The 17,144-nt window shown below is 42.6% G+C and overlaps 2 protein-coding genes across 2 annotated transcripts; both read right to left on the bottom strand.

Moving 5' to 3' along the window:
- Positions 1 to 136: 136 nt before the first annotated feature.
- sec61a1a (SEC61 translocon subunit alpha 1a) lies at positions 137 to 5,484 on the bottom strand. The gene is made up of 12 exons (XM_077014584.1): positions 5,327 to 5,484; positions 4,212 to 4,279; positions 3,752 to 3,817; positions 3,537 to 3,615; positions 3,137 to 3,268; positions 2,741 to 2,850; positions 2,450 to 2,603; positions 2,170 to 2,330; positions 1,838 to 2,035; positions 1,530 to 1,721; positions 1,328 to 1,404; positions 137 to 1,241 (listed from the first exon to the last, which is right to left on the bottom strand). The coding sequence occupies exons 1-12, from the start codon at positions 5,331 to 5,333 to the stop codon at positions 1,055 to 1,057; spliced, it is 1,431 nt and encodes a 476-aa protein (XP_076870699.1). The 5' UTR covers positions 5,334 to 5,484; the 3' UTR covers positions 137 to 1,054.
- A 5,753-nt stretch (positions 5,485 to 11,237) lies between these two features.
- On the bottom strand, positions 11,238 to 16,296 carry ip6k2b (inositol hexakisphosphate kinase 2b). Its single transcript, XM_077014583.1, has 5 exons — positions 15,526 to 16,296; positions 13,928 to 14,141; positions 13,565 to 13,713; positions 12,975 to 13,150; positions 11,238 to 12,879 (listed from the first exon to the last, which is right to left on the bottom strand). Exons 1-5 carry the CDS (start codon positions 15,746 to 15,748, stop codon positions 12,340 to 12,342), a joined length of 1,302 nt encoding a protein of 433 aa, XP_076870698.1. The 5' UTR covers positions 15,749 to 16,296; the 3' UTR covers positions 11,238 to 12,339.
- Positions 16,297 to 17,144: the final 848 nt, after the last annotated feature.

Here is a 17,144-nt window from a genome sequence, read left to right as displayed (position 1 = left end):
ACATGTACAGTGCAGTAACTACCCTTTACCTACTGTAGGAAAAACAACCAAACCTACTGCATTCCACAAGAGGAGGAAACTCACCCCTGATCAACCAAAGTCCCCTTTGACCAATCACTGTAATAGAGAAACAGTCTTTCACAAAAGAGCTTTTATTGAGAATGAGCACTCTTTCCAGAAGGTAGATGTTCATAACTGCATTTTTTGTACATATTCAAAAACAAAAAGGTTATTTTACATGGTGGCACATTTCATTAAATGTCATATATACACACACACACTAAGTCGATGAGACATTGGAAAGGTTTTTTTTTTTGTGGAGGACTGTCCAGTATCCTTTCTGCCTTATTTCTGTAGACAAAATGCTTGGATGACCACAAGCATTGTTTAAAAAAAAAGAAAGGGGGAGATGAAAGTCCTTATTACAATAAAGATGTTTCACCGTCTCTCTTCCACTTGGGCTTCTATCACACGATCTTCTACAATACACAAAGTGTATTTGCTTGGTTCCGACAAGCCTACTTACGCCATAACCAAATGTCCTTAAGAAACCAGCAAACACCAACATTGCCATGGAAACATTTTCAGAGAGGTTCACGCTTACAGCCACCGGGGACACAAAGCCCTTCAGCAGTACACTGAAGTGCAAGACTACCGTGGTTGAAACACGAACAACTGGGCCAGTGTTCGAGGGAGACAATATGTTGGAGAACTGCTGCTCCAGTAAAACCAATCTCTGGAGTGGATGAAATGTGTGGGGTCAACCAGCAGTCCTCAACAGAGCTCACAGAGTCTAGCTTTACTAACTAATCATTGAGTTTTAACCAAGATTTCTCATGTTTCTGAGACAGTTAGACACCATCTCAGACCAAAGAGAATGTTTCAAAGCCAAACTGGCCAATACCAGGGCGTTCTCTCAAGACAGCACTGTTGAAAATCGACCACTTGAACTTGCACCAAAAAAAGGTATATAAAATAATGAGGATAACACTCATAAAAATAAGAGTTTGACAAGGTGTGTGTCAGTGTACGCATGTGTCCATGTGCAGGAGATTTAGAAGAGTAGCGCTCCCATGCTTCCCACTTCACTCTGCTCTTTAACGAAGATCTCAAAGTACTGGTAGATGATGGTGACGGCCAGCAAAATTCCTGTTCCCGAGCCAATGGCTCCTAGAAAATCAGCCATGACTGACAGACCACCAATGCATAGCCCTCCAAACGCAGCTGCTGTGGGGATGTACCTGTGTACATGGCAGAGAATGCAAAATGTGATTTCTAGCATGATTCCAAACATATTTTGCATTTGCAACCATGAAAAAGGACAAACCTGTTAAGCTCATGCACCATGGAGGTTTCTCTGTGTCCTCTCATCACCATCTGCTGCTCCTTAAGCTGTTTGGCCACCTGTCATACAGGAATAACCATTTCATATTCCACATTTTAACTTCATGGGTTGCTCTGAATGGATTTGGGCGAGGTTTGCATTCGTCTGCCCAATGGGATGACAGTCACATGCATGTGAAACCTACGTCTTTGGCTGATGATCCAGAAACTTCAATCCATGTCTTTGAGAAGAAGGCACAGGATCCCAACATGAAGACGATGTAGATGAGAGCATGGACTGGATCCTCCAACACCGAGCCAAAGGATTCTGGAGGTGAAAGATAGTAACACAGGCCTCCTACAGGATAGGCACGGGCCGGACCACCAGAGGACGTATCCTAGAACATAAAAACAGACCATTTCACCCTGTTGGTTTTTGGACTTTCACTGCAATTCAAAATAGACCATGAAAAGAATAGCCTGTGAGCTCCTGGAGAGATGGACTGTTACTTACAGACCAGGTCCCTAGCAGGTTGACCAGGAAGTTGCCACTGAAGCGAGTGGAGAGCATCTGAGAGATAACGTAGAGGTTGGACACCAGCGCAGATTGGAGGATGATGGGAATGTTGGAGGTGTAGAACAGCTTGATGGGATACGTGTTGTACTGTCCGCGGTAACGGGCAGACTTGATGGGCAAATCAACTCTGAAGCCCTGAGATTGAAAGCGAAAATTTTAATTCATCCATATATCGACTAATTTGCCTTATTAAGCATCACTTACTATTTATGGCGCATGAAGCATTGTCTCATTGCATTGGTACCAGTGTATCCCAGTTTATTACTCACCTGGAAGTATATGACCACAGCAAAGACGAAGACGGTAGCGATGAGGTTCATGAGGTTGGGCAGGTTCTGCCTGTAGAAAGCCTCTCTGAGCGCACGAACTTTATCAGTACGCGTGGCAAGCAGGTGGAACAGAGCGATGATGGCTCCCTCAAACTCAGTACCTGAGAGCCATGAGACACACACAAGAGTCCCATCACATACAGTTTCTGTTACAGTTACGCCTACGACAACATCTCAAAAGGCGATACTCCCAAGGTGGTGTGGTATTCCGAGTGCACACCTCTGCCGGTGTTGACTGTAGTCGGGCTGAAGGCTTTCCATACGATGGTCTCACAGATGTTGGTGGCGATGAAGAGGGAGATTCCAGAGCCCAGACCGTAGCCCTTCTGGAGCAGCTCATCCAGCAGCAGTACGATCAGACCAGCCACAAACAACTGCAGAAGCAAACCACACACAAGGCAAATTCTTAATACTGCACAAAGGTTTAATTGCACGCATTCTACAAGATGAGTAAAGTGCAGAAACTGGAAAACCAAAGAGCACTCATACAAACTAAGACGTGTAAACCAACCTGAATGATGATGAGGAGACAGATGCCAGCGCCCATCTCCGAGGGGTCTCCATACATGCCCGTCATCACGTACACAATAGCCTGGCCAATGGTGATGATCATTCCAAACACTATAAACAGACAAACAACATATTTTCCCCATGTCTATAGCTCGGTCCCATCTCCACATGAGGTCTAAGGAAAAGGCACAAAGTCTAAGAATACTGAGTGCTAAGCACATTCTGAAAGATCCTAATTGATAATAATTTAAATCAAACATTAAGCTGGCAACCATTCATTCCACAGAACATTGTCGCACTATGACACAGCAAAGTTTCTCATATACTGTAAGACATATCACAATATTTACCAATATAATAATAATACATCACTTTTATGCAGCCCTAACATACTTACATTTCTGTGCCCCGTTGAACAGTGCTCTGTCTTTAGGGGTGTCTCCAACTTCAATGATTTTAGCTCCAGCCAGCAGCTGCATGATGAGACCAGAGGTGACAATGGGAGAGATGCCCAACTCCATCAGAGTACCTGCAACACACAAGCCACTTCAATACAAAAACAACAGACCCCGCTCAGCTGTGTCACCAGGTAAGGTCCATAAACATTGACTAAGAATAGAATAGACTATTATCTTTATTAAGGTCTGGCGTGAAAACTGCAGCTGCTCTGAGTGCAGATGCTATTGGTAGGCTTGCAGGCTTTAGTCTCCAAGTGTTGACCAACAGCAAAAACATTTGAAGGCTACACTACAGCATGACACAATGATACTGACATAATGATACAAACAGATACTGACCCCTGTTGGAGGCCATAATGACCCTCATCCAGTAGAATGGATCTGCCGAATCCGAAGACATGATACCAAAGAGAGGGATCTGAAAGAGAGAAACCACTTCTCAGAAACTGCTATCAATAAGCACATTAGAGTGCAGAACACATAATTCAGTGGTGCTGCAACAATGCATACAATGTATGACTGATTTTACCAATAGAACACATAGAAAACACTACCTGACAGCACACAAGAAAGATGAACAAGGTGATGGCAGTCCATAGCACCTTTTCTCTGAACTGGATCTGAAATAACAAATGCAGAATGATGACCATAGGTATAAGACACAAAACACCATCATACATGACAGAGGTGAATGAACGCAGAAGGGGTTCAATCTCTAACTGGCAGCAGTAAGGTCTCTAGTGACAGCAGTCATGAATGGCTATCAGTTGAAGCCACTTCAACAACAAAAGTATGCTATAGGGGAGAACACACAAAATATTACACTATTGTGTCTAGGGTAGGCTTCTTCAATTAGAGCGGCAGATGGCAGACACTATCGATAGCTGGATATATTGGCAGCTCAAGTTGGGTCAATCTGCTGCCAGTCGTGATTGGCACCATCAATGGCATTTCTGCTGCCAGCTGCAGGGTTACCATGATCTTTTCAAGTGTAGTGTTCTATCAACTACTTACCTTTCTTTCTGGTTTCTGAATCTCGGGTAAAACCGCACAGAACGGTTTTATTACTTCCAAAAACTTAACTGAAAAGAGTGTAAAAAAGAGGAGTTGTTAGAAAACACCAAACATGTTAATATACGCTACGTATTAGCCAGTGAGACGTCAACGCAAAATTACTGCAAGCTTGTTTCATCGAAGCTGCCTACACTTAAAATATCCATTCATTCGGCGTGCACCCGTTGTGAAGTTATAATATTGCAAAATTAAATTTTTTTTCAAGCCAAGCTGTAAATATGCGTGTACATTTTGCTGCATAATCAAACTGAGGTGACTGAAATGTAGCTAGCCAGCGAACAACTACACTAATCGATGCGTGTGTAGCCAGCTAGCCAAAGCGTCGTCATCAGAAAGGAGCAGCTCACCTTAAGACTTTTTACCAACACCATCCAGTCCCGTTTTCACACAGACATTTATTTTTCCATCACCATTAAAGTCAAGCAACGTTTATTTGTAGTAGTTGAGATGGCCGTTAAACGTGCGATTAAATCTGACAAAACCACGATTAGTTCGCCAACACTGCTCCAAACCAGCTAGGTAGCATTAGCTAACCTCGCTAGCAATAGCCAATAGTTAATTTTTTATGTAGTCTACTTTAAAAATGGTTAACGTTACTGAAATCGTTTGACTTGTTACCGCACTATAAATGTAGTTATATAACTAATGTTCACCAATCGTTCCACTTTACAGCCGCTGTGTCGAGCTAACAAACGTTTTTTTAACAACGAAGCTGGACGTCTATAGCTACATTGGGCCAATTAGCTACTTAGTTAGCTTTGTAGCTAGAGGTTAGGCAGATAGCTCGTTAATTTAGAGAGTAAATAACTGTAAAATGGGAAAAGATTATGTTCGTTAAAATTAAAAACGCTTAAACGTGTGTGAAAAAGAGGGAACATATAGTTAGTTAACGGTGAGACGAACACAGCTCGGCTGGTGTGTTAGTTACCATCTAAATCAATGAGCGCCAGGGCTGTAGCTGCTACTGGCTAGAAAGTCGCCGAATACATCAGGAATTTCAGTCAAACACATAAACAACAATATTGCAAGAGGTACTTGGTGTTATTGGTACTCACTAGCCATTGTATTGTCTTCCGTGTGTCGTGTTCGGTGTCTTAGCTCCTAGTGTGGAGCCAGGAAGGGTCTTGTGCTGCCGGCGAAGCGTTGGTAAAGGAAGCGCTGTAGAGACACGTCAACACTACACGGAGCTGCACCACGTCAGACGAACGGACGGAACGGACGGCCGCGCTTCCGCCTCACCGATCTCTGTCCCCAACCGCGCGCTACGTACTGCACACTGCATACTGTTTTTTAGGGGGGGCTATCAGTACGCCAGTAGTACGTAGTAGGCTCTTTCGAACAGAGCCCGTGTGAGATGTGTTCCTCTCACACCCACCGAGACTTCTGTCGTCTCGTCAACAAAATTATTTAAACCAACGTTGCTGGGGTTAATAAATATAGTCTATTAACTCTGACAAAATTGCATATGAAATGATATTCCAAACAACTTATGTTTTTTTCCCCAAGAACAAGTAACTGTATACTGTATCTACGGGGGAGCTGCAAAACTGAAATAGAAAACCAACGATAGCTGTATTTATACTTCATCTATTGTCCTAAATGCCGAAAATACAACAGTGGTATCTTAAAACTGGCGTTCATGGAGGAAATTCAGCAGTCATGCTGAACAATAAAAAAAACCTCCGGGTGTGGTCGGCAGTTGCTGAATTATTTCCAGGGTAAATATGGGGGGAAGATCTTGAACTCTGGAAGACGTGTTATAATATTAGAGTCTTTGTTTAATTCAATTCGGGTTTTATTGAATGTTTTTTTTTATCTCCCATAACGGGTGATTGTGTTTTTATGTTTAGGACTGAAGTTTGGTCAAAAAATGATTATATTGTGAAAAAGTAGAAAACCCTCATCTGCTATCCATAGGCGCCTGTTCGTTGTTGAATAAATATCATAGCTATCAACATATGACAACGTATTTGCTTTTTTTCCCAGTGGGTGTCATCAAAAGTCAGAAGTAAAGGGCACGACGTAGTTGACTTTATTACCAGCAGAGTGCGCCATGCATTCTAAGCCAGTTGTAAAAATAGTGCTGTCTGGTCAACTGTGTATATTATACCACACTGCTGAATTTTCGTATGCTGTTAGTAGGTAGACAGCAACTGCACATAGATCCTGCATGTAAATGTGAAGTTGTTACCCCGACCTCTGTAACTCAGTATCAATAAGACAAATATTTAGGCTAATTAGGAGTCTTTTATTCTTTAACTTATCCCATATAAAGAAATGTTTTGTGTGTGGATGTAGATTCACTACATAACCTGTGTCTATCTTGACCACGCCCAGTCTTCTGTTCAAGACACAAACGGGCCCCAGCACACACTCCACACGTGTATTTAATTAGTGTCTAATGAGGCCATTGTCCAATCATTTCACATTTCTACTTGCCAGGTCACATGACAAACTCAACCACGTGTCCCTGCTCTTGTTGAAGCACCATCTCCTGGACAACCTGCCAAACATTCTCATGACTGTTCTGTTCCTCTTTCTCTTTCCATCTCCTTTTTCCTCTGTGGGGCTCCATCTTCCTCTGTCTCGTACCCACTTCACACTTCTTAGGGTCAAAGGAGGCAATGCCACATCACAACGTGTGCCCTCCTATTAACATGATGATGCCAAGGAAATGGTTAATCATTAGGCACAGACATTTAATGCTTATGCCGAGTAACCAACAAAAATGTGCAGTTCACTACTTCTTAAATACAAAAATGATAAGAACAGAGGGACAGAGAAAATCTCTCCTTTCCTTCACCATGTCAGCATAGCAGGAGGAACAGGAATTAGTGGCACATGCCCACATACAGTCAAAACACAACTCTCAAACATCTAATGACCTATTTTTTATTATATGAAAAAATAATTTTGTGGTGTAGCCTATTGTCTAAACTTGAAACTTGTGACGTCGTGAAAAAGACTGGAAAGAGTGATGTCAGTATCATTGTCAGTATCATTTGAACTGACTCACTGGTCCTTGACTCTTTAACGTGGGTACAACAACTCCACCCACATCACACCGTAACCACAACCACCATCCCCATGATCTCCACTCCACTGGGAGCACTGCTTTGAGTAAACAGCTCTGCGTCACTCCACGTTATTCCAGGAGCCTATACTTCTGCACCCACTGCTTATGTATGCACTCACGCATCCGGTCCCATCATGTCTGTGCATGCATTTGTGCAGACTGTCGAAATCAGTATTTATTTCCTAACAACCTGGGTGAAATAGAACAAAGCAAAAGCCAGGTGTTGGTTAAAGTAGATGGATGGATAACCAATAATATAAGTTATGAAATGTCCAACAGGTCCTTAAAATTCCTATCATCCACCACACTGTTAAAACAGGATCTGTTTGAAATAGGTTAGGCTATTGAATGAAAGAAAAACTAGCAAGATCGTTTACATAAACATTTTTAGGTTTAAGTGAATATGATAAAAAAAAAACATGTAATTGTGCAAGCATTATAGATGTAGGGCTACATCTTTTTCATTTCCAATTGAATTTACACATTGTTGTTGAAGTGCATCAAACAGAACACAGCCCAGTCATTCAGATGGTAATTACTGATCGCTGTTCTTGTGATATTAGAGCCTGATTATTGGTATTGCAGCTGGAACGTTGAGCTGTTTGTACCGAAATGGACAATGAATCAAACAATGAACTGCTTATTTAATGTCTAACTTGTGCGGTTGATACATGTAACTGCCGTGCTGGTTATATTTAGTAAACTTTGGCCTACAGTGCTGTCAGCATGTCAGTGAACTTTGCTCAAGGGGAAGTGACAGGTACACAAGGCCAGGGAGCCTGGCATGAAGGGCTATCTCCAAAAATATACAACCAACAGAACCAAAACCAACAGAACCAAAACCAAAACTGTCACAATTTCCTCACACAAAAGTGTCCATGATGAAATTTTCTTTCTCTGCTGTTCCCACTTCATCTGCTTTGTACCTGGTAAGTGACAGATGACAGATGCGGTCAATAACAGAGCTCTCCTGTTTCACTCTAAACATAATAACATAATCACTGTCTACACTGTAACTCAAAAACAAACAAACAAACAAGGAGCAAGCACATGTACATACTTCATTCAAACAGGGACAGAGTGTAGATAGAACAAAGAGGTAATGAATGTTGAGTCATCACAATGACTGCAGCAGATTATTAAAGGTAAGGTCAAAGGTCAGTGATACTGGAGAGGACATATCAAACTGCAGGTTGTATCGCTCATGGGTCACATAGTTCATTTTAAAGTTTTATTGCAGGTTTTACAGTGCCATAGATAAGAGAGTTCTGGAGGACAGTGGAGGAGTATTAAATGTTCAGAGCTACTGCTGATTTAATAAAACGCATTACCTCAAGGTGAACTGCATGTGTGTGTGTGTCAGAGACATCGAGAGGAAGAGAGAAAGAGAGAAAGAGAGAGACAGAAAGAGAATGATTGTGTGTTTAAGGACATTTTTAAAGGAATGTACAGTGTTTTATTGAGATGCAGAAACACCATTTGGAAATTATGAGTGAATGCCAGAGTGTTCTGCATGTTCTACATGTTCTACATGTTCTGCATGTTCTACATGTTCTACATGTTCTGCATGTTCTACATGTTCTGCATGTTCTGCACTGCCGGTGGAGGTAGCCACTGCAGTTCTATATCCTTGATCCAGCTACTTAAACCCTAGTTTCTGCAGGGATGCTGAGAGAGAGTCATAGTGATGAGCCACAGAGACAGTAATAGTGATTAATCACATAGACAGTCATAGTGATGAATCACATAGACGTCATAGTGATGAATCACAGAGATGTCATAGTGATGAACCAACAGCTATAATTTTATGAAGCATAGTGAGAGTAACAGCGATGAACCTGCCATCTTTGGAGCAAGTAAACTTACAAACACCGGTCTTTCAGGATGTGTTTCAGGATGTGGCCCAAAAATGTCTGAAACATTTTTTGAGTTTGGAGTTCAGCAAATTTTGCCTTTCATTCCATCTAGCAGTCAACTAAAAATACTGAGACATGTTGCCATAGCGATCCATCACCATCACAAATCCAATTCCCATGGAAACCAGAAAGGAAAGAGGATTTTAGGGTAGCTGTAAAAGTGCTGATTTGCATGCAAACACAAACACGCACACACACACATACACATACACACAGACACACACACGGATGCACACATGCACACAAATTCTAATAACATGTATCTAGCTTTTAACATGTATCTAACAAAAAAAACGTTTTATATTTAACTGTTTGATAGTTACCCCTGAATTCAATCAAATGTATTAAGCTAGCGGGGGGGGGGGGGGGGGGGGGGGGTATATAAATTTTTTGTGGCCCACCTCTACCCCCTCATCTTTGGAGGACAACTTTGTTTTTATGTATAGATCAAATGATAACAATTCTGTATAATATAGTACAAAGTAAAAACTTTGGGTTTAGGTGGACCATAAGAAGATAAAATATAGAAAAGAGGGGAAAAGAAAAGAGGGGGAGAAAAAGAATAAAAAGGGAAAAGACAGAAGGGCAGAAAAAAAACAACCAGCTCAAATGACCACTGCAAAGAAGAGCAGAAAGTGTACCCAAGACATATAGCACAAATGACTGTGATGTATATGTATGTGTGAGTGTGTGTTTATGTGCAACATAAAAGTGCAACATAGGATAAACGTACAGAATGTACTTACCAGCAAGGGTAGAAAGCTGCGACAACATTCCCCCAGAGGCCAGAGGCAGGCAGAGAAAGACCCGAAAATCCCACCTGCTCACTGCCTCCCCAGGAGCATTGGAGTCCCAGGGCCGCTCTTCCCAGTGACTCCCGCATGCCCGCAGGAACAGGAAGCTGTGTCCTGTGCAACAGCGAACAGCCTTCAGTGATTTTGGCTGCCAGCCTTGTCCATCCCACACATCCTCTCTCTCCAGCTGACGCTAAACGTACAAGAGCAAAGATGATGTGAGTAGCACCTGTAACAGGATGTTAACACTGCATCGCATTTAAAAGTCCCACAATAAAGCCCAGCAATTCTGTCAACATGACTTACTCAACAACACTTTTATTTTAACATGGTCCTTGGCTATATATCCACAGAAGTCATATATTACTGTGAAATGTGTAGGTGACAGTGGACATGTGTTGACACAGGAAGTGATTTGAGATTTGAGAGTGTAATTCATGGGGTTATCCAGGAAACATGAGCGGCAGGGCAGCTGAGGCCGTCACAGCCTGTTCTTTTCTGGCCATATTAGAACAAACACACTAGGCACACACACTACAGATTAGACTTACCGTCAGCACTTTAATCACAAAAAAAGAACACAAATTTGAAAAAGCAGTGAAAACAGTTTTTGCTAAATTTCACTAGACAAATCCTTAACATGCCTGCGTACGTTCTGCAGAAGTGTCTCTTCATGTTGCAGATGCAGCATAAACAGTAAACACAAGCCCATCATTTCCCACCAGAACCTTCTCTCTGGGCATCCAGTTCCCCATGAAGAGCAAAATTGGGAGCTAATGTCTGACTAAATGTAGGAAGTGGTATGAAATTCCTCTTCACTAATCACTAATCCAAGTGCAGATGCGGATCATGTGAACTGAACATCACAAAGGGAGTTCTTATGGATGTTACTTACAGATGTTACAGAAGGAAACACATTGTACTTAAAACAAGCAGGGCCAGACTTCAAATGAATACATGATTTTTCCGGAAAGGCTGTTTTCAGGGAAAATGTTTCAACATAGCATTCGGTCACTGAGCAGTGATATATAATGCACAGCCAGCTGCTTCATAGCTCCAGAGTGTGGTTTGTGTAGTTACACCAGTAAAACAGATACTCAGACAAAAAGGTGCACACACACACACACACACACACACACACACACACACACACACACACACACACACACACACACACACACACACACACACACACACACACACACATTTACGGCATTTAGCAGACGCTCTTATCCAGAGCGACTTACAAATTGCTTTGCACACACACAGACACACACATGCACACACGCATACACACACATGGACAGACACTTACACACTTATGGAAGACACTACCATTTTTTTTTACCACAGACAAAACAGAATTCTCTTTATTTATTTTCATACTGTTGAACAGAGAAAGAAAACTGTGAAAATCATAACATTAGAATTGGTTTTTATAAATAACATGTCAAAACAGTACATTGTGAAATGGAATGTCATTTAATCCTTTAGGTTCACTTTATGAAGAACAGAAATATTCTAGTTAATAAATAAAGTCCTTTGCTTATATTGTACCTAATAACCTACGGAATGAGGAGGAAGAAAAAGAACAAAAAAGTTGCAAAATGTCCAATTTTATCCTTGCCAAGCACAAAAATGGTGTCCATGCGATTGCTTGTCATACAAGACTCTCTCATTCCCTTCATGATGTTTGTAAAAGTCTCTTCCCTATGTCTTTTTGTTTCTTGGTCTTGTAAGTATTTGTAAAGCACCTTAATATTCCCTTATTGTTTATTAAGTATCTCCGTAGTTACATTTGTGCTACCCCTTCAAAAAAGAAGAAAATGTCTTTAACAACTGCTACAAATAAATTTCCCATCAAAATATGTTTGTAGTGCGAACTGAACAATTTTTTTCTTCCAGATTTGTCTCTTTCTCGCACATAATTCTGAAAACTGCTCCTTTCTCTCTCGTTCACAGAAGGAGAACAATTCCAAACATGGGGCTCCCTCCATCTCTCCTCCTTCAGAAAGAGAGGGACGACTGCAGGAGAGAGGGACCACTCTCTGTCACCATAGTGAGATATCACAGAACAAACTAAAGTGCGAGGAGTTCAGTCCCTTCAGCTCCTGAGAGCCCCTGATTCTCCGCACCCTGTGGCCACTCCTCTTTGGGGCGTGGCAAAAGCTCTGCAGGGTGACCCCAATGTGGACATCAACCCTGTTAGCATTATCAGGGCTTCCACTGTAAGCCTGGTATGGCTGTTTCTGAAGTAACACAACGTGAGAGTGTGCGTGTGTTTAATCGTTACTGTGCTCCTCAAGCTGGGACAGAATGCTAATAAGATTCTGAAGGCCAAAGATGTAGCCGCTGTCTCCACCTTCGTGAACCACAGTGTCCTCTCCATAATCACGGCACGTCGTGTGAGCAAAATCGATCATCTTTACGTCCACCAGTGGTGACCCTGAACCCGAGCCGCTGGAACTGTCTCTGCTTTGGGAACGCCCACCATACGCTCCTTCTTCCTCATCATCATCATCTTCGTCATCCTCCTCGTCCTCTTCCTCTCCTCCCCGAGAGGGGCGGGGTCTAGGGGCCGGCAGAAGCGCTCCGTCGTAAATGACGAGAAGAGACGAGGAGAAAAAGCGATAGCTCTCGCAGGCCTCCAGAACCGCACGCATTTCTTTCAGCCTCTGGAGGACGGCAGAGAGAATCTCTCTGCGCAGAACCCGGCCATCACTGAAGAACTGACACAGAGCTTCCTTAAAGCCAGCAAGACTCAGCTTACGCCCGTGGTACTTATTCATGAAAATCAGCTGCCCCGTCACACTGTGATACACCTACCGGTAGAGGAAGAGGTTTCAGCATTAATATTTCTTGATCACAGTAATGCAGCCTACTACTTAGTAAAACATGACACCAGATATAGTGTTACCTGCATCCCACAGAGGCGAACTCCTATCGTAGAGGATGTGCTCTGCTGGCATTTACGGATCTGATTGGCTTTCTTTTCTTCAGAGGCGTCATCCCCATGCTGCCGGGTTCCCATCTTCAGATCCAGAACACACGGAACCCGATATCGCCACGTGAGGTTTTCCAACAGAATAAACTCTGGAAAGGGTCGTGGGTCAAAGAAAAAACACAGCAGAGGGAAGCGAAAAGGCGTTGAGCCTCCACTATAAACAAGTGGATGTGACTTTGAGGAAAGGCTGCTGTTACTGTCATCCTGTGTGTGTGTGTGTGTGTGTGTGTGTGTGTGTGTGTGTGTGTGTGTGTGTGTGTGTGTGTGTGTGTGGTAATAGCTAGATGGTTTGTCTAAACCTAGCATGAGTTTACAGTGTGCACGGCCGGGAGCTCTGGATGTTCCAGTGATCCTGAATTTGGCTGCCATAATGTAAACTCTCCAAAGATCTATGTTAGAGTGCGTGCGTGCGTGTGCGTGCGTGCGTGTGCGTGCGTGCGTGCGCATGTGTGCGTGTGGGCGTGCATGTGGGTGTATGCATGTTTCTCAGCTCTAAAGGATACTGTGCTGGTTTCTGTGTTTGGAGTTCTCCTTCATCCTTTGGAGATGCTGTTGGTGGCACTGTAGACTCCAGGGGTTGTGTTTGATCTGGGGTACCACGTTCCCTTTCTCCAGGCTGTAGTACAACACCTCCGCCGTGTCCTCACGATTACTGCTCAGGCACAACGACAGGATTACAGAATGAGCGAGAGAGGAGGCTCAACACATGTAGTGACATGGTATGAGATATACACTATACTGATATATCTTTCTTGATAGCAATATACACCAATACTAGCAGTAATGTGTCAGAAGGTCATTGGGCCTATTTGTTGGAGAGACAGAGCATTTGTGTGTGTGCTTGTGGAGAAATGTTTCCATCTTACCTTTTGCTCTTCTCCTCTTTACGGCTCTGTCGCGCCCGCTCGTTTTCCAGAAGACCAGACGGCTTCTTCTTCCCCCATTTCAGAATCTTGTTCTTGGGTTCTCCATCAGCCAAGGGTTCCTTGTTCTCCAGGTCAGATGAATCACCGTGTAGAGGGTATGCTATTAAACATAGGTTCTCTTCCTCGTCCTCTTCAAAACTGACTGACACCACCCCTATAGAGAGAGAGAAGTGAAATTTAACATGAGCACATTGAAGATTAGGTTGTTATGTACTTATGCAAAAACTGTGGTGCAAACAACCGGAAAGCCCCCATTCATTGGCACAATATTTATACATAATTATTCCCACATTAAATACTGTTCATAGGCAGACAACCTTTATATGTCAATTATTATTTAAAAATATATACAAGTAATTCATTTAATTAAATATGTTTACAGTTTGAACATTGAACAGTTTGTACACTGAGTCATAGTAGAATATAGACCAGAAATTTGACACACACACACACATACATGTGCACACACATGCACGCGCACATGCACGAGCACATGCACGAGCACATGCACGCACACACATCATGGCCAATTGGATAATTTACACTGTGTGCTTCATCTTAACCATAGAGGTTGAGGACCTTAACATAGAGGTTGAGGGGTATAACAGAAATGTCTTTCAAAGGCACTATTAGCATGAAGCGGAACACACATGGCTATTACACAACCCAAAAGTGAACAACAGAACCACATCTAAATCCATGGCAGTGTGAGAGCGTGCGAGAAAAATCTGTGACGGGCAGTAGGACCCTGGGGCTTCCGGCTCACTGCAGTCACAATGATGACGTCACTAGCTGTGATGTCACTTCGTTGCACCACGGAGCACAGTCATGCACTCTCTGCTGCTGAGTCAGAAAAGGTATCTCTGTGTGCCTTTTTGTATCGGTTTTGACAGTATGCTTACTATACCCGTTTACCAGGCGCACATGGTCTATCTGAGTAGTTATTTGACTGAGAGACAGAGAGACACAGAGAGAAAGACAGAGAGAGGCGCTGTGTACTGCATTCTTTTCTGATGGTCAAGTTCATTCCATCTAATATCTTTTTTTAGCCCCACCATATACACTGCTACAGATTCAGAGACAGTGCCAACACCTTCTGTTCACCACATGCACCCTGGGAATGATGCCAGCATATGGGTATGTGATAGATTCCTTAGAAATATATATATCAGTAATTAAGGGTCACAAAAATTATGTTCCATGTTGTCAAGACACAAGTGAGTGGGCTTCAAATGTCTCATTAGCACTAATGTTCAGATTCTGTAGGCCAAATCTCCTTGAATAGTACACTGCACCCTCCATGTGTATCTATGCCGGTATGTATGTGTGTTGCTCAAATGATTGACATCATATGTTCACTGGAATATATTGTATTTGATGCAATATATACAGATTCGATAAGGTACAAAAAGAGAGAGAGTTAGAGGAGAGAGAGATGAGAAGAGAGAGAGAGAGAGAGAGAGAGAGAGAGATAGAGAGAGCACCGCAGAACAACAGCACATGCCTGTTTGTGAGGAGATGGAGATGTGTGCTCTCACCTCTGTACTGTGGTGTGAACCTTCGGATCTCTGGTGGAAGACTCTTGTAAAACTGGTGCTCACGGGGGATTAGCGGCTTACAGATGGTCTGATCCCCGAAGCGTAGCACACAGGAATGGCCTCCGACCTGATGGACGAACGGCTCAAGCATCACTCCACCCTTCAGCGGCCCTTTGCCTGGGTATCTACACCCCTCCATCAGTGCTTCTAAAGCGGGACTCATCCTCTGCACACATCCGTCTTCCTCCAGCTGACACTGTTCTTTCTACTTTGCTGCGTTTCTCCTGGGGTTGCTGTCTTCCTGTTCCTAGCTCACGCACAAAGGACTGTAGAAGGCAGTATGTGAAAAAAGAAAACGCCCTTTTATATATTCCCGTTTGTTCTGGTTAAAGGAGCTAAAGAGGTGGTGATGTTTTTCTTTCTTCTTTTCTCTTTTTGTGTGGCAGGTTAATTCTTCACTGTCCAGTACAGAGTCTGTAATGTCACTCTGTCGTTGGCTCTGCTCAGACTGAGAGGTCTGTTCCTGGTAGGGAGGAAAAATTTCACAACAAGTGACTCTGCTCCACCCCCTTCTCTGGGCTAAGCCAATCAGGACACCACAGCTGTTGTTGGGTGGGAAGCAAGCAAGAAGTGGGAACTGAACAAACAAAGGGTGAGAAGGGGAGGAGGGAGAGAAGAAAGACAAAGAAGAGGAAGGAAACAGAAAGTACAGAGCTGCTATCAGCTGTTCTCTTCCATGCCTAAACATCTTATTAATCAGAGAGAGAGAAAGGGAGAGAAAGAACGAGAGATTTTCAGAAATCTAAAGGAGAGAGAGAAAGGGAGAGGAAGTAAGATCTTATGAAAACATTTTAGCGAGATCTTAATTAGATAAAGGCACACAGTAACTCCCATAGGGATATACTAATACACTAAATATATTTACATATTCTCTCTCTCTTTCACACACACAATGTGAAAAACCCTACCCGCTCCACTACATCCCAACAATAAACCATTAGAGCTGTGATGCTTGTAGTCATGTAAAACACACACACCCTTCACGCAACAGGAAAACAACACAAGATAACAAGGTGACACATGAACGAAACCAACACTCCCTGTCAATCTCTCTCTCTCTCTCACACACACACACACACATACATACATGCACACAAATTCATCCCTACCATCTCTGTATATGTGATGATGTGATAAGTGTATGTGATCAATGAGTACGGATAAAGAGCAAGAGAGGTACAAACACTGGACTAAACACACAATGTATGATTCAAACTAAATTGAGATTTTCTTGGGTTATCAAATGATCATTATCAAAAGTAATTTGTTTCTGAGTATTATTCCAACATTTGAAAACACAGGATGCATGTCAATGCGATGTGAAATGTAAAATCTGTAACTTTGCATTTCTTGATACTTTGGACAGAATTAAAATAAGCCAGAGTGTCCAAGAGTGTGTGCATAAATCAGTGTGAAAAGCAGTGTACAGAGGTAGATGTGTGTGCTCTAGAGAACTCTAGATCCAATATTAGAGAATATCATGTTGGCTGATTTACATAGTTATATACTCATTCAATGTCCCATGGAATCCATGTTATGGAATGAGGCACAGGTCAACA

The sequence above is a fragment of the Brachyhypopomus gauderio genome, chromosome 8 (assembly GCF_052324685.1).
Source record: "Brachyhypopomus gauderio isolate BG-103 chromosome 8, BGAUD_0.2, whole genome shotgun sequence".
NCBI lineage: Eukaryota > Metazoa > Chordata > Actinopteri > Gymnotiformes > Hypopomidae > Brachyhypopomus > Brachyhypopomus gauderio.
The sequence above is the reverse complement of the archived record's forward strand: the minus strand, read 5'-3'. Positions and strand labels throughout refer to the sequence as shown.

Bases quoted from the DNA above. Each gene is read 5' to 3' on its own strand.
- sec61a1a (XM_077014584.1), bottom strand. The intron at 2,851-3,136 runs GTAAGTATGTTA...GTCTGTTTATAG, and splicing joins GTTCAACGGGGCACAGAAAT to TGTTTGGAATGATCATCACC. The intron at 2,331-2,449 runs GTGTGCACTCGG...CATGGCTCTCAG, and splicing joins TACAGTCAACACCGGCAGAG to GTACTGAGTTTGAGGGAGCC.
- ip6k2b (XM_077014583.1), bottom strand. From the start codon at position 15,748: ATGAGTCCCGCTTTAGAAGCACTGATGGAGGGGTGTAGATACCCAGGC. The intron at 14,142-15,525 runs GTGAGAGCACAC...CTCTCTCTATAG, and splicing joins GTTCACACCACAGTACAGAG to GGGTGGTGTCAGTCAGTTTT. The intron at 13,714-13,927 runs GTAAGATGGAAA...GTGCCTGAGCAG, and splicing joins AAAGAGGAGAAGAGCAAAAG to TAATCGTGAGGACACGGCGG.